Raw genomic sequence first — 23,919 nt, 5'->3', positions numbered from 1 at the left:
GGATCATCAGAACGGAATAGATTGGGTGATACTCTAGAACCTCGTCTATAGCCGCAAGGCTGAAGAATAAAGCAGCAAGGCATTTCAGGGCTGACAGTTCATTCATGGTCCAGACGGACGTAGATCGACAACGTACGAATAAAGTGGCCAAAGAGAAATATATTACGTACTACGGATGCTCGAGCATAGACGAGCTGGTAGTAAGTGACCGATGGCCGGTAATAATGAGCAACTCAAAATGAATATATTGATCAATGACCAGAAAGATAGGCGACCAGGGAGAGTGGATGAGTTAATTGATATCATATAAATGCAGGGTCCCACATAAGAACGGATAATATAGTAGGAGAGATGTAGGCAGAAATCAGTAGGGGAAAGGAACACGGTTGAGCGGAATTAAACTTTAAAAGGGTTGAGAAAGGGGGAAGGCAGGCTGGAAGAAAGAGAGAGAAATACTAGCGCTGGTGGTCATAAACTGAGACACAGGGGGAACAGGGGAGGATGTGAAGAGGAACCACCAGAAACTAGATCGATCAACGCCATTGAAAGATAAGAAATTCCAGATGGAAATTCCACATCCGAGACTGTCGTGACAGGTCTGAATTCTTACAGTAGAATCGAAAGAGCGTAGAAGCGTTCACTGTCACACATGGCCTTGGCCCGCAACTAACTTCTCTGGGACTTTGATCCTGATAGCTGGGTGAACGGAGACAAGCGTGCAAAAAGAAGCGTGCAAAAAGGAGCGCACAAAAGATCCCAGATGCGAATTGGTTTTTGCGATAGTCTGCGTATGAAGTTACCTGTTTGTGTGGTTGTGAATCCTGTTGCTAGCTAGGTCTTGAACAACGCCCACACGCAGAGTCGCGTCCCGGAGAGAAATTCTGCCACACGCACGGCCTGCCGTATGTAAAACAGTCAGTAAGGGGAACTCTAAAACACTAGTAAGGGACCTTTAGCTTGCTTGGAACAGGGAAAGTGGAAGAGCGGCTGGCCTAACCAAGCCTAGAGGTTTTCATAATGGGAAAAGGCAGGTTACTAGCTAGCACGGAATATCAGCTGGCTAGACCTAACGAAGCGATGTCACATCTGGAAGCACAAAAAGGGCATTGGTCTAGTCTGAGCGGACAACACTTAGAGCTGCAAGTGGGGCCCTGGATTTCTCGACTGTGTGGACGAGTGCCGCTAGCGTGTTTTCTTCCCGAGGGCAGAAGAAGGTGCCGTTGCTGAAGAACCAGAAGCAGTGAAGCTTTCCGCTGCCAGCACCAAGATCATCCCTATTTAGTTGAAGGCCACCCCTATTCTAATATCAACGCAATCAAATGACGACGATCAGAAGATCCAGAAGATCAATTTACTTTATCCAGTAATGATCGCTGGCTAATTGATCTCGCATCAGATTTAATTGAACTTCTAGTATGGCAAGGCTGGAAAGATGTGCGGCGATCAAGACTCAAACACCGCGTAGAACGGGAAGTGGCTGTGCCGGTGGCTGTACTGGGAGTGTTGTATGGCTGGGCTCCTGCAGTAGCGCAACTTACGTGTTCTCGTCCCCTGGCGGATTTGCCTCACTAGCCTCAGTGAAACACACCGTTAATACGTGTATATGTGAATGCAGACAGGGAAATATCGTGTAACGTCATGTGTCTGCACGCAAATCTCTCGGATAATCTAGTTGCCCCTGTTCGTTGCCCGTGGCTGGGCACGCCTCCGCGTGTGCGTGGACAAGTGGTGCGCTTGTGATTGTCCCTCAATAGCTGTTGCGATCAGTTTTTTTGGCTCACAAGGTCGCCTTTCCAGCTCAGTCTGATACGTACCTTTGCCATTGTTTTTTTCTCTTAGCGTTCTTTAACTTTTTCTTGGTTCTTTTTTTTCGAGCTCATGTTTTCTCAGCTTCTCGCGCGCCACGCAAGAGGCTGGCAGGCCTCAAAAATATATAATCCTTGCCTTCGACCATGTCCACAGTCACCACTCCCTGAACAGTTTCACTATAACTCATCAGGCTCTTTCCTGCATACTCTGCCTCCGGAAGACAATTGTCTTAAAACGTTCCTTTTATTAACATTCCTTTGCAATCTGTGGTTCCTTCAGGTGAACCGTCACAGTACCCGCCGACTGGTACTTACCTCTTGCTTTCCTTAATCAGTCTATCCTTGAGACGTTCTATTTGTTTTCTTTGAGCAGCACTGTTTTGCCTTGTATATCATTATGAAAATCGCGCAATTAACGTCTCGATTGGTTACAAGCATTGCGCTCCTTTCTGCTCTGTCCAGTGTTACGACCGCGCTTCCTGTCCCAGTACCTGATGCTGCTGCGGAAATTGTCACAACAGCTTTTGTGACTGCATATGTTTATGCTGATGGAACACCGGTTTCCTCTACGGCGGCGGATGTTGACAGCATCGAAGCAACGTCTTCTCTTGACACTGGTGCTGTAGCAACTTCTGTCGATACTGGCCTAACATCTGCAACTTCTGTTGATTATCTTGCGGCTACCACTTCCAGTGTTTTGGCTGTTGCATCCACCACTTCCCCTTCAACTACGGAAGAAATTGCTGCAACAACGTCTACAACCAGCTCATCGGCTGCGACTTCTTCATCTTCTTCAGTTATTCGAGGCATTAATGTTGGCGGTTGGCTTATTCTTGAGGAGTGGCTTGGAGATTCGGATCTATGGGCGCTCGCTCCGAATGCGACTGACGAATGGACTTTCAGTGAAGCGTTAGGTGATGGAGCTTTGGCTGCCCTGCAATCTCACTGGTCTTCATGGTTTACTGAGGATAATGTCGTTGCACTCGCATCGTATGGGCTCAATACGCTCCGTATTCCGATTGGCTATTGGGCATTCTTGGACGACGATTCCACACCCTATGTTCAAGGAGCAGCAGATTATCTTGATCAAGCTATTGGTTGGGCACAATCTAATGGGATGAAGGTGTGGGTTGACTTGCACGGTGTACCAGGATCGCAGAATGGATACGACAATTCTGGTCACAGTGGGTCTGCCGAATGGCAAGTGGGAACAGACAACCTGCAGAGTACGATCAGCGTTCTTAACACAATGGCTGCAAAATATTCCGGTTCTACATATGCAGATACAGTTATCGCGCTTGAGTTGGTTAATGAACCAATTACTTGGGGTAACTCAAGCGTCGATACGACTAAGCAGTTTTATTTGGACGCCTATAACAGCGTTATAGGGTCATTGACAGATAATCAAGATCTCCAGATTATCATGCATGATGGGTTCACTGATTATAGCACGTGGGAATCACTTCCGACTGATCTTAATGTGTCTGGGGACCGAGGTGCTATCGGCCTGGATACACATGTCTATCATGTATTTAGCGATGCAGTTTCGGCAGCTGAAAATGGTCAGCAGGATATCACGACTATGGACGCCGATGAACACTTGGCCGCGGTCTGCACAAAGGGAGAAGCTCTGGCCACTGCTAACAGCTATCTTCCTATATATGTCGGTGAATGGTCTGCTGCAATTGATGTTTGTTTCAATTCCGATGGTTCGTCGTTTGCAGGAACTTCTTGTGATTCTGATGGATGCTCGTGTGTTTCAGATGACCAGTCAACATGGTCAACAGACGTTAGCTCGTTTGTCCGAAAATTTGTGGAGGCTCAAATGGATGCGTATGAATCTAATGCAGCTGGGTGGTTCTTCTGGACTTTCCAAGGGCCAGGCAATTGGGACTTTACCAACGGTGTCGAGCAGGGATGGATTCCTCAGCCATTAGATAATCGGGAGTATTCGAGCCAATGTAGCTGAGTTAGCTTTTATGGTATTATGATGTAAATATTTTGGTTCTGAGGATTTGTTTGTATTTTGAATTTTGGGCTGGCGTTTGGGATCTGCTCTATAATATATAGAAAATATTATTTTTAACTGAACTTGCAAATTATGTAATACAGATCTCGCCCGCGATAATATCTGTTCAATGAATTGCTTACGTGGCTCACTGTTATCATGCGAGGAAAGCGAGGAAATACATGAACTGGCACGCTCCAAGCAATCACTAGTCCAGTACTGCTTTGTATTTCAAGATGATACGCATGACTGAACGGGACTTGACGTCAATGGTGGGTATTACACACAGGCTGACGGTTAATCAGTTCCATTAACGAACCAATTCGAGATGCTAATTCAACTGTAATCTCGACGAAATACGTGGCATAAGGCGCAAGCAAGCCAAGAAAGGGAATGATCCCCTACTAGAGAAGTTACTAGTTTCAAACCCTGAGTTGTTCGCTGTTCTCAGCTCGATGCCCTCATTTCACCAGGTCATCAGGTCGACAGGGAGATACAACAACGCAATTATTTAAAAATGACTCATGGCATCATTAATAAATAAATAGCCCATGATGTCTGAAGGAATCCGAATTCCGCATTTGCTTTGGTTATCCAGCCAAATCAGTCTGCAAGCTCTTGTTTGACTCATTCTAAATCCAACCGAGACCTGCTGGAACAAACCGGCGAAAATGAACCAGAGCGGGGGCCACCTTTGGACCCTTATTTACTTGAATTGGGTAAAATGCAACGGCGGGGTTAATGCAATTTGAGACGGGCTGTGCCCTCGCAGCTCTACTAAATGAAGTTGCTGTAACTACACAAGGATATTAGTGCTGATTACAAGTAAAGAACCTTGCTAACACAAATGCGCTGGCATGCTGATTTACATAATAGCAATATTATTCATACATTTCTTCCGATTTATCCCTAATCTCCTGATCCCATACAAGTAATAACAGTAATAATGAAACAAACAGTGACAACGACTGAGGGGCCGACGGAGCTAACTTCCGCAGCTCCTCAATCTCCCAATCATTCACTTTGCGCGTGTCCTGTCATTTCAAGCCTGTTTACGAATAGAGTTGGTAAACAAGGAGGAATACCTAATTCTCCGCTCACTTCCTCCGTAAGTAACAAATAAGACGTAAACATTATTGAACACGACATACGCAATACGCGTTAAGTGCTATTCAGATCTCAGCGAATAGTGCATTCTTCCACAACTGAACTCTGCGAGATACGCTGAGCACAGTGTGCCTCTGCAGTTGCTTGATCGCGCGCTAGAATAACAATGATGATAATGATAATGGTAAAAATGAGAAAAAATTTCGAACGTAAATCACCACAAAGCAATATAAGCAAAGGGTTATGCCGCAATAAAAATGAAATGCTCCATAAATAAGTAATATAATCTTTGTTTGCAAAAGCAGCGTGGCTGTTGCTGATCAGATTCTAATCGTATTCTGCGGTGCATTCTGTGAGAGCTTGGTGTTAATATATAGATGAATACTGTTTAGTAGGACTGGAAAAACTCACTATCACAATAACAGCCTGTTGGTTTTGTCAGAACGACTCCGCATTTCAGACATCGACGAGAGCGAACAAGAAGTCTCTTGCGCTCGTGTTGGCGACGGATTGAAGTAAATGAGAAAGAACGCATAGTGGGATCAGATCAGCTCAAAAAAAACTAAAAAACTGTCTGGGTTTACTACTAGCAATCGCAGACGAACCAGAATTTAGCAAGAAGGAGCGTAGAGAGAACAAGTTACTTTATATTTGATCGAAACTGAGATTCGCAAGATGAAAACTAAAACGAAACAGGAATGCGAGATTGGAGGTGAAGGCGGAGCGGCAGTTAGTATCCCTGCTCGCAAGCATGCTAGCAAGCTGGCTTACTTCGCAGGCGTGCCTGGGAGGATCAGGGCGCTGTGGATAGCAAGTCACGTGTGAGATATATAGCGGACGGCGCCAACGTTCATGCCAGAATAAACGCCAATCTGGACATCTGCAGTGCGCCAGCCCCAGAAGCCGTGTATTACGTTGAACGAGACGGTAATAGAGATCTACATAAGTGGAAGGTGGCAGCAGCGTGCGCGAACATGGCTGCAACTTTGGAGTTGATTAGTGATATATATTAGAGTATCTGTGTTTGTAATAACAGTAACAGCAATAATAGCAATAGTAATATTAATCGTAGTAGTAATAGCGGTTCCATTATCGCGTTTATACCTATAGCTGCCGAACAATAAATCAGTCAGTACCGTTGCAATCATCCTCGCTCGTCAGGAGCTGCGGATTTAAACGCATAACGCTCGTAATTTGCGTACAGCAAGCACGGCGCGATAAAGATCAAGCTGGGATCCTTCCAAGTCAATACGCATGTTTTTTGGCGAGAGTAAGCCCAATCCGCTGACTTTATCAATGCCCAGCACTGCCTCGAGCTGCTTGACTTTACTTCGAATCTCGCGGTTTTTGCCCCGCATCAGCCACATAAGTTTGGTTATATCCCACCGTGTCAGAGGTTCGCCTCTTAAAAGACGACACTGATAAGGTGCAGGCACCAAATGCGAAATATCGCTGGTCAGCTCGAAAAACCGGGCGAGGTCCTGTTGGGCATGTAGCTCGACCTGGATATCTTTAGTAGCTCTGTTGCGCATCAGTAGCAAATAACTGCCGCGGAACGTGATGATAGCTGGAACATATGGTATCACCAACCCTCCCTCTTCAGCTGCTAGTTCCTGGTCGCTCTGGTATACAGAAAGTGGGGTGGGAGTCGTTGTCGTCGCCGACGTCGTCGTCATCTTCCCATCCTCAATTTGATGACTTTCATCTAACGAAACAAATGACATTTCCGAAAACGCCGCAAGATCATCCAGTCCCTCGACCTCTACGCTATCGCCCATCTTAATTGTGATATTAGCAACTTCGATCCGGATCACGTCTTCTCCTGTCTGATCTGCTACGCTACTAATCTTGCCAGAAGCTTCATGAGCCGCCTTCACGGTTTGAGAATATGCATCAGCGAGACTTTTTGACATCCAGTATCCTCCAGATGTTCCCTGGTGCGACAGATGAACAGACAGCACATCCCTACCGAGTCCATTTCGGCGTTCCTTAATTTTGAGATGCTGGCCACTTCCAAACCAGTGTGAAAACATCAGTGCATGGACAAATCCAGCTACAATCCCGGAGGCATTGGTATTGATCCGGACATATTGTCCAAGCGACACAGGTGCCATAGTTTTGTTGGTATCAAAGGTATGCTAATGAATCATGCAAGTTTGTCTTGCGTTTCCAAAGTGTTTCATCGTGAGGCATGGTAAGCAAGATACAGAGAAGCAGGAGACTCCAGTTTTGTCTGAAACAAGAATTGCGAAATGGGCCACTGGGGATGTAATTTGTAAACATCCAGCAAATTATCCGGGAATCCCAGCACCCACCTGACCCGTAACAATCGAAATCAGCTTGTCAGAGTAACTACTTTTAAGTTTATTAATATTGTATATTCTGCTTGCAAATTATATGGTGGTCATTAATCCTGTTGACCCAACCGCATACTTTGCTTTGTCTAGTACTGAATGTCGCTATATGAAGCATAAACTGTACCGTCATAGCCTCTACTACATAGCATGCTAAATAAAGTAAGATATTTTTGCTACTCATTTCTAAAAATATTAATGGATCATTATTCAGATAACCCGTAACTGAGCAACACTTTTAACACTAGCACTGTCTAACCTTCGTTTTATTTTAACAATAGTTATCGTCAAGATTCCATTAAGCCACACTTCATCGCTCTAAAAATAAAAGTAGCAACAGAGATCTCGAATCTGAAAATCTTGTCTCAGAAAGAGCAGACAAACCATCTGGCTACCAATCACTGTCAATCCACCAATACAAGAATATATATATATTTTAATGCACATTACGGCAAACTAATCAGTATATTCTGCCGAAAGTTTAGTAACCTCTAAATACCAAACTAATTATGGCTAAATTTCTCGTATTCTCGCTATTTTCAGCCAATAGCACAATTCCAGTCTCCACACCCAGCCGCAGCCGCTACGCTTCCAGCTGTCTCTGGCTCTGTATTAATCAAGCTAGGCTCTCCTTGTATAAATCATATGCAGTCTCTTTAATAACAAGTTAACCTCAATCGCTACCGGTAACTTCCGCAGTTGCTGACTCGGCTGGACCGCAGTCCTGAGGCGTAGCACCAAGTGGCTTCCACTTCCTCGAGAATCTCCCACCTGACGAACCGGTTCCTAGCTCAGCATCTCCTACCTGCCCGCAGCGCTACCTGCTCATAGCCAGCCGTGCCATCTTCCTGACCTGGCACGGTGTTTTGCTGGATGATATGAAGCAATATTGTGGCCAAGGCACCTGGTTTGAGTGTTCGCTGGTATAATTCTTTGCCATACTGGAATTGCAATGTTCACTTGCAATGTTCACTTGCCATGATAAGTCAACAATAGCATTGTTCGGCCGTGGCTTTATGCCTCTATATTCAATATCTAAATCAAATCCGCAAAAATATCAGCTATAAGTTTCATCCGGAGAAGATTATATGGTACTATTCTAAATCTAGCTTCATTGCATATATCGTAACCTCCGATACCGGGCTGGCGTTTTCAAGTCTGCAGTCTAAGCTGCGACTTAGATGACTATATTTCTCTCTAATTGAAACTGAAGTATGCCATAAACTTTCCTTCAATCATTTGTTATAAAATTTAGTATCTTCGGTCTATGTATAGACCACATATTATCCTGTTCTGCGTTCTTAGCCGTACCAGACACGACCGAAAGCGAGGAAACGGTTCGCTTGCGAATGGTCTCATTACCATGGGCGAATCCACAATACCTACTCTTTGTTACACATCTATTCTTGGTTTTCAATTTTTTTACGTGTGAAATCACCGCAACCTTGTCTGAGTAACGTTAATTTCGTCCGTACAACGTTTGCGATGGTAGACCGTTTGAGCCAACTCGGCCACATGGACTCTAAGAGTAGTATATTGTTCTCCTTTGTCCGTTTCCTCATATATCAAGCACATATACAGCAACTTAATTAGTCACTTTAGATTGGATAAATTCTGAGCATGTCCAATAATGCGTATGTCCGCATAAGGTGTTGCTTGGTGTCATGGCAATGCTAAGAAATTAACTTCCTCTTGAATAGCCTGCCTACTTTTGAGCAAGAATCTTTACGTAATTCTTTATATTACCCGTATTCTGAAAAGCAATTTTTCAAAGCACAGTAAAAGCATTACTGGACACACTCATCTTTGTATTTAATGGTCTCATCATAAAATCTGTATAGAAAAAGTAATCGTTAAGATTAAGTGGTGGATCTGTGATCAGGCACACCTATTGGGCTCTCGTTTCCCTCCGTGACTGCGAAGACAGCCCAGAGAAGAAAAAAGAATCAGCAAATGATGACTTCTATCTGCGGCCCGATCAGTTCCTGATTTAATAATTTTCTGGAGAAAATGAATTTAGCTAAACTGATTTTTAACAAGTTCTCTGTAGTCACTAGAGGTATTGGAAGTACTATTATGATAATAATTGAGACGACTGCCTGTTTGTTCAGACAGATACCTATGTCAATTTCATCGCTTTGCGAAGGATTTTGACAGTTCTTTTGCCTGCTCACAAGAGAGAATCTCCAACTATATAGAAGACGATAGCGCAGAAATTTCATTGTAATGTCATAGGAAAACGTATTACGATCCCGTTTAATTGTGAAGACATTAATGACCGATAACCAACTCGATTGCAGACTTAAGGAGAATCGTCGACGCTTCTCGTAGTATAGACTCAATTGAGATATTGAGATGGAGAAGCGAAGAAGAGCACTTATTATATTTAGATTGAGGTCAAAGTGAGATACTTCGTTCAGTCGAGCTATCGAATCATTGCAATAATATCGCTACTAGCCATTTCGTGGGCTACGAGTGCCATCACCATTTACAGCTCCAATGTGCAGGATCTCTACTTCAATTTAAATTAAGCAACGAAAATAATTATGTCTGGTTGACATCGAAAAATATTATATAAATTTCTATATATAAGGCCGTAGGTGGTATAATATCTGGATGTCAGACGAGTCTTGCTTGGCAGCTGTGAGGTAATAGAAGCCAAGAAAATAGCAAGTGGAATAGAGAAAAGATCTAGTACAGCGATTTAGTTCTATAGAAAATGCAGACGCGTAGTAGACAGCTGTCTATTGAAAAATTTAACCAATTACTCGAACTGGAAATATTATTCTTGTTATGATTAGAAAAGGCCGTTGGGATAAGCAAGAGATGTTGTTCAAGTCCGATGACGAACGGTAAGCAATTGCGGGTGGAGTTCCTGCTAAATATAACATCAAATTATCAGATGTCTTGAACTTTCAGCAGGACCCTAAGAAAGTAAAGTTCATAATAATGTGATGAGAATTTTCCAATAGTCATAGTGGGCATTTAGATAAAGGTAAGCGGATAGTAATAGAATCCAATATATGCAGAATTGTTAAAATGAGAAACGTTAAGCAAGTAGTACACCTTGCGGGACTGGATGTGGACTTTGATCTAGATGGCAATACATTAAAATGTTCATGTGCCAACGGTACGAACGGTCCCAGAATCAAACTGTCTGTGGCCTGGGACCAAAGACAGCGGATTTCTTCACAACGTGATATATCAAGATTAACTGGAAGATTAACGGGGAACTGTATTCTGTCGTTCGAAAGCAACTGTCCCCAACAAAGATCAGACTGCCATTTCAAATCGGAAATGGGTAATCCTGACGCCTTAAAAATCCGGTCAATGACGTATGGAGTTGAGAGCAGAAGAAAGTGGGTATAAGAGACGATGGAAATGGTAACGAGGCGGGAGAAATGGTCATTCTTGATCCAGTATGCAACAGAACCCGGTTCAAAGCGAGATCCCCAGATGTCTTGATCACTGCTGTGGGATGCTCTAGATTGCAAAACACGTCCAATGTGTTTCTATCCTCGTTTATGCGCAAACAATCACGGACATAGGTATTACTGCAGATGGTACCTTAATCATCATCAAATAGAGCAAAGCCTATGCTTGCGGCGCATTCGTGGCTGTCAAGCAGAGTGACGATTGCCGGACCGGAATCGGAAGCGGAACATACAGAGACACCAGTGTGGTCTAGATACGAAACGGGACTAATTAAACCCTGAATGAGAATGATCAAAAGCCAAGTACAGGTGTTCGTGATGACGACGAGGATCTAAAGAGTGACAGGCCGACCAAAAACGCAGTTGAAAGCGCCGATCTGAGGAAAAGACATCACAATTAATAAAATTGTAGATGGTAGCCTCTTTAATTTGGGCTTAACTAGCTGAATGATGAAGACAGATCTGACTAGGCAGAGCTGCGATATTTGATCAGCTGCAGTGCCGTACAAGATAACGACATGGCTGGCTCAGGAGAAGAGGTGCACGAAGCAAGTAAACAGATTTAAGAAATCGCAAGCCAAAGATCGTAGAAGACTATTATCACTGTTCCACATGGACCAGCTCAGCAGAGGTTCAAGTACAGTCGATTAATTGACAGGGACACCGAGATCGCAAGTCTGCAAGTTCAGGTCAGAACATGAAGAGAGGCGTGGGCGTTTCAGCGTTAGATTCGGTTTTGCTTTCTTTTTGTTGCTGCGCAGAGAGTTTTTACAGTAGTTGGCTGCTGTTTGTCTGTGTACTTGCAGCCGAGCGCCGTGGGAGAATGTTGACCGAGCGATTACCAGTGAAAGAGTTTCAGGAATGGGCTGGGCATTGGTTATGGTTGTAGCCAAACAGGTTGGTCATGAAATCGCATACAATCGGTTATTCCAACCAAAAACTGTGGAATCAGAACTAGTCTACAGATCGAATTTGCATTGTAGTAAGTCGCAATTTTGATGTCAGATCAAATTCAAGGATAATCAGAACATTACAGTCTGCTGCAATAGAGCGTAAAGGTTAGTTGGAACTGAGCAAGAGCATAGTAAGCACGCTCACCCACTAGCAAATTCGCTTATTGCTGAATAAAATTTGGTTTTGTAATTAATCGATCTAGTCAGCTAGACCCTGGCAGACAGCGAACCAGACAGAAAACAGGGACAAAGGTTAATAACCAGGGTAGAAAGCGCATAGTAAACAATATCACTTTTGCACGCCCGCAATTATGATCGAAGGTAACATTTATCGATCGATAGATATTAGACACCAGAACTCAACAGGCCCAACGAACATCTGGTTCCGAGTTAAACGATGATCAAGAAGGTCATTATTGGCATGAGCTGTCTGTGTGATGTTTACGAGACTCCCGTTCTTGTCATTGTGGATATGATTGGTTTTTTGGGTAGAGTTCTGTCAAGGCCATCAATTGTCTTGGATCGACTGATTTCTTGAAGCGATTCCTGTCATAACAGACCGATTACAAGATGGGACTTGGTAGATCTGACCTGGCTACTTTGGTACGTATCAGGTCGGCGAGTCTGTGTATATCGGACGAGAGAGTGTTTTTGACAGTAATAGTTTACAAGATCATCTTTGTTTGTCCGCTACAAATGCTGGATCTAATAATATTGAGGGACTGCGCAAGATGAGGACTAGCAGTGAGCTCACTTAGCTTATCTTGATAGATGGCGTATAGGACCGACAAAGTTCCCTGACCATGCAGGCTCGGCTCAAAAGTTTGTTTTACCTCATCGCACAGACAAATGAGGCGAAATCAGTCTTCAACATCCCAGCATACCAGGCCCGCTTGCTTAGTACTTTGTTGAAGTTAAAGATCTACAGCAGGCTTTCTAGTCTTCACGAGGTGGCAGAATAGATCAGTGGTGAATCATAGATGCACATTATAATTGTCACATTTTTTGAAATAGTATGTACGATTAAATTTTGTCGTGCTCTCTAAGTGATAGAGTCATCTCTAAATACCGCACGAAATCACACAGTATCAACCTCACAGATAACAATTATATAATCTAGTAGCCAAAATTACATAAGCTCATGTTTGGCTCAGTCAATGTACGAATACGAACAGGTGGAAGGGATGACTCTTCGTAGGAATCAGGCGATGGATAGCTCAGGAAAAACTTGCTCAATCGAGCGGATCAGTGACTAACATCTGACTAAGCGACCTCGGCGATTCGCGACAAAACTCGTAGGTTTTGAAATGGCTATAGTTTAAACCGGGAGAACTTTGATGACAAAATGAGCTCTTGATCACGCGCCATTAGCATAAGTGAAGTGAAAATAATGTGCCCGAAACATAATAGAAGTCGTGTCGAGATCGGCTGGTCTGTTACCGTCGGAGAGCTAGTTCGGACCTCACAAATAGTCAGCACTGGCCTTCTCTATCCCATCGGTTTCTCCCTTTCTAATTGAGGGCCTGCTCTCGTTAGCAACAATAAGCTGGCCTTAGACCTTTGATAAAGTAGAGACCTCGACCCACATTACTTGCCCAACTCAGTTAGCTATATCTATGCTTGTATTATCTATCGGCAGACGGCGAAAAACAGCTATTTGTCTACAGAAGATAATCCAGCGATAATGGGAACCCCACACATCCTGCCGGCGTTGATTGCCTAATCGCGCAATTAACGAGTACGACCGGCGTTTAACGAGTACGACTGGGCAATCTCGTGCATTTTGCACGACTCCAAGACTGCACTGGTCAGTGATTCCCATTGCCGCTTCTGCTCGAATTCATAAATAGACCAATTCGCCCCTTCGTGTTCAGTTAAGCAGACAGAAGCTACGGCAGTAATATTTCATCACTTTATCGTCTGTAATGGCTGTCCTGTATTCTTTGACTACCTTGCAGAAGACCATCACTGGCCATATTCTAGGCTCTCACAAAGATGTTCGGCCATGGCTACTCGAGCTGCGATCTTCAAATATTGTTATCATTAGTACCGTCACAGTAGCTGTCTTTCTCGATATTTTTTTCTATTCGTACGTACTGCGCTGAAGGTCTCTATCAAATAATATACTAACAAATCTACAGAGTAATCATTCCAGTCGCTCCATATGCGCTAGTTCACTATATGCATGTGTCTGAGAATGAAGTTCAGCATGATGTGTCCATCGGCATCATGGTCTATTCTGCTGGCTTACTTGCATCTTCTCTATTTTTCGGGATGGCTGCAGATATGCTAAAATCTCGACGGCTGATCATGCTATTCGGTCTCGCAGCACTGGCAGGAGCAACTATTGTTTTGTGTCTCGCTCGATCATTTGCCGTGTTCATTATTGGACGCTTATTACAGGGAATATCTGCTGCAACAGTCTGGGTAGCCGGATTAGCTCTTATATCCGATTCTTTCGCAGAGGAAAAGATTGGTTTTGTTATGGGAGTCGTTGGCGGCGGCCTGAGTATGGGTGCATTTTTAGGGCCTTTGCTGGGAGGTATCATCTACGAACGAGCAGGTTATAATGCTGTATTCGGCCTTTGCTTTGGATTCCTAGGGATTGACATTTGCCTACGGTTATTTATGTTGGAGAAAAAAGTTCTGCGTCGGTTTGAGAAGCCTGCGGAAGACGACATTATTGAGATGAATGACATTCCTGAGTCCGTCACTGTTGCTCCAACCATCGTAGACACAATAGCGGAAGAAGAAACTTCCAAGCACGATGGTCAAACAGATCCAACTGATATTCAAGCCTCAGATGAACCTATGCCTCCGCTTAAGAAGTCTAAACTTCCAGTTACTCTACGTTTGCTTGGCAACATGCGACTTGTGAATTCTTTATTTGTGACCCTTATGATGGGTTGGATTATGACTGGTCTTGAATCGACACTACCACTTCATGCGGAAGAACTGTTCCATTTTGATTCTCTCGGCGCTGGACTACTCTTTTTGCCAATTGCAATTACATCAATGATAGGACCTTTGGCAGGCCTATGGGTAGATAGAAATGGACCTCGATGGGCATTGAGTTGTGGTTTCCTAATATCTACACCTATGCTTGCGCTGCTACGGGTTCCCGACAAAAATACGACTGGCCAAAAAGTCCTACTTTTCGCTTTTCTTACGTTCTGGGGCCTTGGACTTGCGCTCATGATGACCTGTACCATGGCTGAAATCTCGTCTTGTGTTATGGATGCAGAACGGAAGCGGCCTGGTATTTTTGGAGCCACAGGTGCGTTCGGTCAGGCTTTCGGACTTTTCAATTTTGTGTATTCTGCAGGGTCATTAATTGGACCATTGGAAGCTGGATTCACTGCTGACAAACATGGATGGAACACGGTGACCTGGGTTTTAGCACTTTTGTCTGGAATTTCACTAATTCCTGCATTTTTATTTACTGGCGGATATGTATTCCAGAAAAAGAAGCCAGAATCTGAATCGATCGATTCTACACCGGTTGTGGATCAAGAAGTTGCTATGGAAGCTCACGTTTCTACTGCCACATCCACTATTGATGAAAAAACCATTTTTACACAGCGTCCATCCACTGTGGATGCTAAGCTATAGTTAATTAATATAATACTTCTTATGGTTTAAGAAATTAGCCAATGCACTGAAGTAACGGGCAACATGTAGAAGTGAGCGAAAGTGGGAGAGTACGTGTCGTCAGGGTAACTGCATGTAAACAAACCATGAATATCGACCGCCTAATATGAATTACTGAAAATCAGGATGAGCAACTCAAGCTAAGCAAGGCAAAATCAGGAATGGGAAATAATGAATTATTTCTGACGTGGTTACAGGAAATTCAACAACACTACGAATCGAGCGGTTCAAAATCTGCATCAACGTATAGACGAGCATACGAAAGTCTACGAGGATGCCCTGTAGAGTTTGCAACTACAAAAGAGTTGATTTCACTGAAGGGATTTGGCCCAGGGATATGTGGCAGGTTGGAGAAACGGCTAAGAGATTATTTGATAGCTCAGGGAGCTTCTGCAGCTGAAATTGAATTGAGAATAAATGGCGGATTGAACAATCGTTCCCAAGGAGATCAAGTTGAATCAGAGAAACCCAGAAAGCGAGTGCGGAAAGTCAAGCAATACATTCCTAGTTATCGCAGCGGAGGCTATGCAATTTTATTGACATTGTACGAGCATGATTTACAATATCCAATGGATTCATCGCTTTCCAAATCTGAGATCATTCGCCGAGCTCGGCCTCTCTGCGATGCATCTTTTGAAGTCACTGCTGGCACGAACACGGGGAATACGATTGGCGGTACGTCACAAAATTATGTTACTGCTTGGAATAGTATCAAATTGTTAGTAAAACACGAACTTGTTATTGAAAGAGGAAAAAGAGGGAAAATGCTGTATCAGGTCTCTGAAGCCGGCGTTGAGATTGCAAAGGCGATCAGACAAGTCCAACCTCAGGAACTGCAGCAACCGCAGCAACTAGAATCACAGTTACCATCACCGAGCCCGTCAACTAATGAGCTTGCACTTCAGCCTATACTGGAATCAACGACAGTAAATACAGAATTCACACCAACGGTTTGGCCCAATGATAGCTATGATATCGAATTGATTATTGACAGTCGTGAGATCCAATCACAAAAAGACCGTGATTTTTTTTCTTCTAAACTGAATGAATACAATGACATCAAAGCTACCGTGCGGCCATTAGATTTAGGTGACTCATTATGGATTGCAAGACATAAAACCAGCCATCAAGAAGTAGTGCTGGACTACATAGCTGAACGTAAACGGCTAGATGATTTAGTATCCAGTATCAAAGATGGTCGATTTTCTGAGCAAAAATATAGATTGACTCGGTCTGGACTGCGAAACGTGGTGTATATCGTTGAGGAATTGCCGGGCTATGAGTTGGGGACAATGAGAGAAGCAGTCCAGACTGCGATCTCGAGCACACAAATCGTGTCTAATTTTAAATTGAAGCGGTCTTCTGGCATAGAGGAAACAGTGAAATACCTTGCGCGAATGACAAATATTATTAAGAAGCGGTATGACAGAGAAGACCTGTTGGTAATTCCTGAGCACATGATTGATGTCAAAACGTATTTGCATTTGAAGACAAAGCTGCAGGAGCGGGCGGGATCGTATCATATCACAATGAAGTGCTTCGAGGACTTATGCTCCAAGTCCGGGAATCTGACCGTTCGGGACATGTTTTTAAAGATGCTGATCACTATCTCTGGTATTTCATGGGAGAAAGCGATCGAGATCCAGCGCGAGTTTCCGACACCATTTGTGCTATGGAGAGAGTTGAAGCAGGAATACGAACGCAATGGGCAAGAAGCTATGGAGAAACTATTGGCAAATAGGTGTAGTCGGGGCCATGCAGTGTCCCGGAAACATATTGGTCTTGCGTTGTCAAAGAAGATTGCAGAAATTTGGGGATTCCACGGTCCTAACTGATGGATTCAAAAGTGCATTACTGTCGCAAGAATTAGAATTAGCCAATTAATAGTTGTTGCTAATACTGAGATAATCAATTAGAGATAGAAAAGATACTTAAATGCGTGAAATGAGCAAAAAAATTGTATATATGTATTAATTAGAAAACCAACACCTAGAATGCAAAAAAAATGACGTTACGAAGACACATAAGAGGGAGATTGGAGATGGAAAAGTTTCACATTTGGTTTGCGGACCATGAAATAGACTGAGCACGATGATTTATCAAGCATCGCAGTAGAAGCAGAGGAAGATAAAGAACCATATTCGGATTTTTCCGAAGAGATGAAATTTGTCGGGTTCATACTTTGATTCCCTAGTCGGAGCTCATGGACCAAAGTAAAACCCAACGCCTCGAACAAACGAAGCTGTTTTAATGAAGTCGGGGTTGACAGAATTGGGATGTTCATCGTATCGCTCATATCTCTGCCATATTGAATCAGATCCTGAGCAATGTCATCTTCTTCGAAGTCAGATGCGACAACTATATGTTTGAGACTGATATATGGATCATCTGCAAACAGTTGTCGCTGGACCTTGAGTTTCGCCGTTGTGAATTTCTTATATCTTTGATAATTAACTAATCCACCGGGAAACGAAGCGATGTGGTTCTCCGAGCGAGGTGTCTTGAAAAACAACTGAATCCGGTACGGCAGTGTCTGGAGATCAAACCAAAGAAGAGCAAGTCTGTTGTGACTTTGCGGAACCTCGTTTTCGATCCGATATTGGACAAATCCGGCACACGAGTCGAGCTCGCGTACGATGCTCGGAGCATTGAAATACTGATCTTGCTTCGGCGCTGACGAGGATATCACCGTGTATACGCTTGCTCGAATGGTCACATCGCCAAGGAGACATTCACGCCGAATAGAAAGCTGCCGGATCAGCGACATTTCTGGCAGTGGAGCTGTCTGCTGATTCTGTATCTCCGAGTCGAGCGCTGTCGGGCCACGAAGATAATTGTATAAAGGATTCTGATCAACTGATAAATCAAGCAGCCGCTGGTACTTTGGAATGTATTCGTTAGTCAGTCGGTAGATTTTTGTAAACCATTCCGGGTCTGATTCTGCCGTATGCGCGTGGTCTGCTCGCGTGCGAGTCGGCGTTGTAACTTCACTCTCCTCACTGAGCACTGTCGAGCTCCGTGGTTCAACTATCAATCCGCCATTCTGGGACTTGACTTGTAACTTTGGTCGCATCCGACCTGGAGAGTCAATTTCATTATTAGTTGTATTATTTGTTGGACTGCTTGCAGACTCGGCATAGAGGATATTGCTGTGCGCCGTGTAAAGACTTGCAGAAGAACAGCTTATCGAGTCGCCCTCGTCATCTAGCCCTTCTTCCACGCTGTCATAATCTGATCGTCCAAAGAACCAGTCCAGTAAAAATACCATTCTTTCGCCTTCTTATTTTCAAACAATTTTTCAATTGTAGCTACCGTCTTAGACTGCTATCAAGAACATGATACTGATAACACCATATCGCACGTGATTCATGCACGTGCTCAGCCGCGTTTCCTCATAATTCCTCATCCGGAAATTGAGGAGTGCTTGTTTTATCTAAAGAGCGTTCGCAGATATAAAGATACAAATACAGTACATATATTACAGTCGCGTGTAGATAAACATAGCTCAATAAATTAAATACAGATGCATACCAGAACTCCGAATATTATTATCATTTAGTATCCCGTCATATCGCATCGTGAAGAAGTTCGAGTGTTATTGTTGTGAAGGATGCTGGAAATTGTTCCCAGCAGAATGGCCCGCTCCTGGTCCATGCCAAGTAGAGTTCTCATTTTGAGCTGGCATAGTTCTTTGATGTTGTTGATGTTGTTGTTGGGGCTGCCAGAAAGATGGAATTGGTCCAGAGAGAGAAGGCAATTGGACCTGTGTCTGCGGTGGTGGTAATGAAGTAAACATTCTTGAGGGCGCTGCCACATCTGTAGATTTGGAGAGATTTGATAGAGGCATCGGCATTGATGGTGGAAGTGTGTAGTTAGTTGTAGTTCCCGAAAATAGTCCTAGAGAAGCCATTCCTACTCCTGATCTCGCGCTCGATCCAGATTCATCGACTGCTTGGACTGCTCCACCTGATGCAGATGAACTAGTAGCCAACGTCGTACCAGGCGGGGATATCCAATCGGAATCAACGCCATAATTACCGTCGAATACCAATCCATAAGAGTCGACAATCCACTTCATATTTTCCATATCTGTCGCCGCATATGGAAACATATTTGCCTCCACTGCGGATCCAGGAGCAGCTTCAGTTCCAGATGATGGTACAGCATCAGACACCGTAGAAGTCATATCTGGTTTTGATTTTTCGACCTTCGTGCTTGGATGTGCGTTAATATTGAAGTCCAAATTTTTCTCCAATTGTTTGGAAACCGAGGCTGTAGAAACGCTGACTACTGTGCCAATATCGGATTTTTTGTTCAGTTCAAGCTCAATGTTATCACATAACCGTAGTAGTGCTGCTGCGTACTTTGTAGCTAAATGAATGTCATCCGGCGACGATTGTGAAAGAATATTTGCCAATCCTCTAATTTTTCCAATTATTTCCAGCTGACGGTCTCGTTGCTTCTCACGCTCTAATACAATCACTTTGGCCAAGAAAATGGCCACATGAATCGCCCGCACAAACCACTGGATAGGCGCATTTTTTAACAGTCGCAATCGATGTAACCGTTCGATAACTGCGATGCACTGTTGCGCCGATTGAGTCGCGTATAATATATATAATTCCGCTAGTTCCTCGTCTGCTTGACGATGACCGGGCGGCGATAGCGCTAGTGAGTAAACGTACAATTCCGAATAATAAAACTCCATCAGTAAGCACTCTGAGTCTAAACAAGTCTCGTCCTTGAAGATCAAATGATAATATTTGGCATGCCAAAGTTGTAGCTTTGATCGAAAAAAGCGCAAGAGTGGTAGATAGTTTTCGGAATTCAAGATTTTGTACATAGATCCTGGTGAAGAGTATAAACTCTGATGTGCAAACGACAAAATTCGTAAAATCTCAAGCTTTGCGTTATCCAACGCAGAAAAGGTTACGGTAGGCATCTCTTGGAAAGAGTACGAAAGCATGGAGGGTCGCCCGAGCCTAATAGCTAAAGTGATGTCGGAATAGAAGCAAGCTAGCGCAATCTCCCGCCACTTTGAGAACAAGTTCATATCTTGAGCTAAACGAATCGCAACTCCAATCATCATCCAAGCCATTCGATCGGACCTCCGTGCAGCAGCAAAGCCTCCGTAGCCACCACCGCCTTCGGGACCACGACCGTCTTCATCGTTACTAGAAAGATTGGTTGGATTAGCATAATCTCCGTTACGATAATGGACGGCGCGTGGATTCCACTGTGACAACAGCAAAAACGCGAGAACTGTGGCGAGTGATATACTACTAGCTTCAGCCCACACTGTTTGCGAAATGAGACTCTCCCCATATGTCCATAAGGCGGAATGTATCTCACGCGATCGCACACTATACGGATTCCCAGCGGCAGATACATTTGGATCTTTTTCAGGAAGTGCACAATATCTTGATGCAATGCTGAGTATGGTAACAAGGAGAATTGGATGGGCTGCGAGATTTGTCGGTGGTTGAAGTCCCGGTGGGATGTAAGGATAAAAGGGATGGAGAGTTTCAAAAAAGCTAGGACAGGTCAGTTAGTTTCCAAACGATCTAAACCTGGAAAACTTACAAACTCAATAGACAAAGAACTTCATCCTCAGAAATCATGTTTTGCTGGATAGGTATGAAAGTATTCAGCTTTGCAGATCTAAACGTCCAACGCGCATGGAATTCTCCTTGACGAGCTCGTTTACTGGATTGAGAAGATGACGCTGAGGAGTTGGATGAGCCAGAAGAGGAAAAAGACAAGGAAGAAGAGTCAGAGTTCCCAAGAGAGCGGTTCAAAATTTCGGGGTCTCTATTTTCATTTCTAGATTCTTCAGCCGAATCAGCGACATGAGCTAGGATATTCAAGGCGTCTACAGAGGTGTGTAAGCCATGATCTTTAATCAGAGAGCCTGTAATTTGTTGGTGCCGTGCTTTCCGTTTCTTATTGTCTTGCTTGAGCCGATCCGGATCATCAGTGCTATAGTCTTCATTCACAATTTCGTCGTCGTCGTCCTCATCATCGTCCTCATCATCATTGTTAGCGCTACTCTCAGCAGCACTTTTCAGATACGCTTCCGAGAGCTGTTTAGCTTTGCCAGCACGAATATTCTTTGCGCCGCCCCTTCGACTAGGAACGAATTCACATTTGCGTCCTTCACGCTTGCAGCGAGCGCAAGGTGGATCAGAGGGGTTGTCGAGCGAGCCTAAATCGCATTTAACCTTACGCTCTCGACAGTGGAGACAGGCCTTGTAGGATCTTCGGTAGGGACCGTTAGTGGACGATGCTGTGGAGGAAGGTTTGAGAGTCTGAACTGGCTGCGTATTCGGTGAGTAGGGGCGAGATTGAGGATATGGTAGATATTGTTGTTGGTGTTGATGGTGCTGTGGAGCTGGCGAAACGGAAGGCGGCACAGATGGATCAAGACGTGGCAAAGCAGATATCGGAAGTTGCTCCATGAAGAGTCCACACAAGCGCAGAAGCAGAAGCAGGAGAGGTCGCGTGCAGACGCGTGTGCCGGCGTAGTCGAACAGGCGTGGAACAAGATATCCAGAAAGAGAAGGAGAGCCGGAAGAGGAAGACGAGGAAGATGAGTGCACAGAAAAACGAAACGGGCCGGCAAAAATTGCACGACTTTCCTGTCTGCGGAAAATATACCGCCTTGAGTACTAAATTGGACTGGTATTTGGCAAGGACCGTGGTTAAATGATAAAATACCTTCACAAATGAGACGTGTTGCTGGAGAAAGCATACAGTGCGAAGCGAGAAAATATTAGATAATCATAGCAAACAAGCACATGCAGAGATTGGAGTCGCCTCTAACGATTACATAAGCATTGAGTTAATCAGATGTCCCGGATGGGAAATAGCAAGTCCGACTGCGGCGTGGACCGGGCCAGGGGTACCAGATACCGGAGCCATGAGCCATTCGAGGACCAAGATCGGCGATGGGATACGGGTCGCTTTTGCGCGGAGGAGCAAGCGGATGAGATTCGAGTAATTGGCGGTGGTGATAGAGGTAGTAGCAGGACCCATATCCAGAACAAGCAGGAGCGGGCAAGAGTAAGCAAAGGCAGGCAAGAGCAGGTAAAAAATAGCAAGAGGAATCGCTACGGCTGGCTCAGGCTGGCGCAGGCTCTGACCGTGATCGCGTGGGAGAAGAACTGGGAGGATGTCAAAATCAAAGCACCAAGAGCAGAGAGCAGAAAAAAAAAGAAAATAAAATAGTCTTTGTGGCCTCGTGCACGAGCCTATGGACACGAAAGTCTAGCTGATACGACGAGCCAAAATCACGGATTCTGCGGATGGAAACTACGGTCTGTTGCAATGCTTTCTAGATCAGGAGGCGGAGAGCCGGTCAGACGTACAGGCGGGAAGGAGAGTCCGCGATGGCGATGACCACGGGAGATGGCAATGGCAATCAGTTGCGATCGATGGCAACGGAGATGGCGATAATCAGACCAAATCTGTTCAGATGGCCGTTTGAAGAGACCTAATCTGATTCTTCCATCTGCCACGTTCCCTCTATCGAGATCCACGTTGCCTGGTCTGAACTTCTCAATTGCTGGTCCTGGCTATGAAGTTGAAGAATATGACGGCAGACGGCAGTGAAATTCAAGCTGGTTCTGCATTTCTTTTTCTTTTTTTTGTTAGCTAGTTTACTAATATATTTGGTCTTGCTAGTCTTGCTGTTCTTGCTGTTCTTGATAATCTTGATAATCTTGCTGGTCCTGATCTTGGCTATAGATTGACCCGGACCACTGCAGCGGATACGACTTGCTTCAAATGCGTTTGGCGGAAGTTACTACGAGCACGAAATTCGCATGGTCATTTACGCTTGTAGTTCACGTTGCAGTTTGCACCGGTCAATTTACCATCTTTTGAGTGAGCTCTGTATTGCTGTTGTTCAACTGTCACGCTATCTGCTTGCAGCTGCTCTCTCATGATCAAAAATAATAATATCAATGCTAAAATAGCAAAATAACCATGCTATAATATCAGTCAAGTCTATAGTACCGTGACAATCAGGTTATCTGTCCAGCCCAACGACAACCCATCCCCTTTCCGAGTCTGCTGTTGTGGATTGCACATGATTCAACCTAAACTAGAAGATATCTGCACACCACTGTCTGCTTGCGCAATGAACCATTCTCAAGTCTAATTCTATTTTCTATTAATACATACAAACATACTTGCATACATATATGCACACACTTCCTCGACCATATATTAAATCCATTAACCTTCCTTTAGGGGTGTTCCAGGGGAACAGACGTGCAGAAATCAATTTACTGTCTGCATTCCCATCCAAACTACGCGCCAGCAAAGTTGCTACATAGTTTAGCCATAGCGCCGCTCTACATATAGCATGCCCAAGTCCAGGAGCATAATCCGAACTAGTAGAAATTATGACCTTAAATTACTCTCCTACACTCTGTCGCCAAACCCTCACAGTACACAAATGAAACCCCCTCTCATCCCGCTATTCCCGTTCAAGTGCGCCAGCTGCTTAGATGTGGTCAAGAGAGGGCATAAAAATCTCCGTATTGCAACTGCAACTGCTGGAGCCCCCTATTGGCAGTCCGCAAGGGCTATTAACTCTCT

At 44.2% G+C, this 23,919-nt stretch overlaps 6 protein-coding genes across 6 annotated transcripts; 3 read left to right on the top strand and 3 right to left on the bottom strand.

The window, feature by feature from the left end:
* Positions 1 to 2,205: 2,205 nt before the first annotated feature.
* V1516DRAFT_696503 (glycoside hydrolase superfamily) lies at positions 2,206 to 3,777 on the top strand (the record flags this gene model as incomplete). The annotated part of the gene is made up of 2 exons (XM_066924039.1): positions 2,206 to 2,408; positions 2,574 to 3,777. The coding sequence occupies 2 exons, from the start codon at positions 2,206 to 2,208 to the stop codon at positions 3,775 to 3,777; spliced, it is 1,407 nt and encodes a 468-aa protein (XP_066775999.1).
* A 2,318-nt stretch (positions 3,778 to 6,095) lies between these two features.
* Positions 6,096 to 7,037, bottom strand: V1516DRAFT_665280 (uncharacterized protein; the record flags this gene model as incomplete). The annotated part of the gene is made up of 1 exon (XM_066920663.1): positions 6,096 to 7,037. The coding sequence occupies one exon, from the start codon at positions 7,035 to 7,037 to the stop codon at positions 6,096 to 6,098; it is 942 nt and encodes a 313-aa protein (XP_066775998.1).
* Positions 7,038 to 13,589: 6,552 nt separating this feature from the next.
* Positions 13,590 to 15,276, top strand: V1516DRAFT_627332 (major facilitator superfamily domain-containing protein; the record flags this gene model as incomplete). Its single annotated transcript, XM_066919785.1, has 2 exons — positions 13,590 to 13,753; positions 13,806 to 15,276. The coding sequence occupies 2 exons, from the start codon at positions 13,590 to 13,592 to the stop codon at positions 15,274 to 15,276; spliced, it is 1,635 nt and encodes a 544-aa protein (XP_066775997.1).
* Positions 15,277 to 15,400: 124 nt separating this feature from the next.
* On the top strand, positions 15,401 to 17,238 carry V1516DRAFT_446605 (uncharacterized protein). The gene has a single exon (XM_066919058.1). It carries the CDS (start codon positions 15,477 to 15,479, stop codon positions 17,148 to 17,150), a length of 1,674 nt encoding a protein of 557 aa, XP_066775996.1. The 5' UTR covers positions 15,401 to 15,476; the 3' UTR covers positions 17,151 to 17,238.
* V1516DRAFT_677905 (uncharacterized protein) lies at positions 17,205 to 18,623 on the bottom strand. The gene has a single exon (XM_066922670.1). The coding sequence runs from the start codon at positions 18,581 to 18,583 to the stop codon at positions 17,327 to 17,329; it is 1,257 nt and encodes a 418-aa protein (XP_066775995.1). The 5' UTR covers positions 18,584 to 18,623; the 3' UTR covers positions 17,205 to 17,326.
* Positions 18,624 to 18,746: 123 nt separating this feature from the next.
* On the bottom strand, positions 18,747 to 21,968 carry V1516DRAFT_446603 (uncharacterized protein). The gene is made up of 2 exons (XM_066919057.1): positions 20,899 to 21,968; positions 18,747 to 20,849 (listed from the first exon to the last, which is right to left on the bottom strand). The coding sequence occupies exons 1-2, from the start codon at positions 21,771 to 21,773 to the stop codon at positions 18,911 to 18,913; spliced, it is 2,814 nt and encodes a 937-aa protein (XP_066775994.1). The 5' UTR covers positions 21,774 to 21,968; the 3' UTR covers positions 18,747 to 18,910.
* Between the last annotated feature and the right edge of the window lie 1,951 nt (positions 21,969 to 23,919).

The sequence above is a fragment of the Lipomyces oligophaga genome (assembly GCF_038497815.1).
Source record: "Lipomyces oligophaga strain CBS 7107 unplaced genomic scaffold V1516scaffold_6, whole genome shotgun sequence".
Lineage (NCBI taxonomy): Eukaryota > Fungi > Ascomycota > Lipomycetes > Lipomycetales > Lipomycetaceae > Lipomyces > [Lipomyces] oligophaga.
Note: the sequence above shows the minus strand (reverse complement) of the source record. Positions and strands in the feature narration are given on the sequence as shown.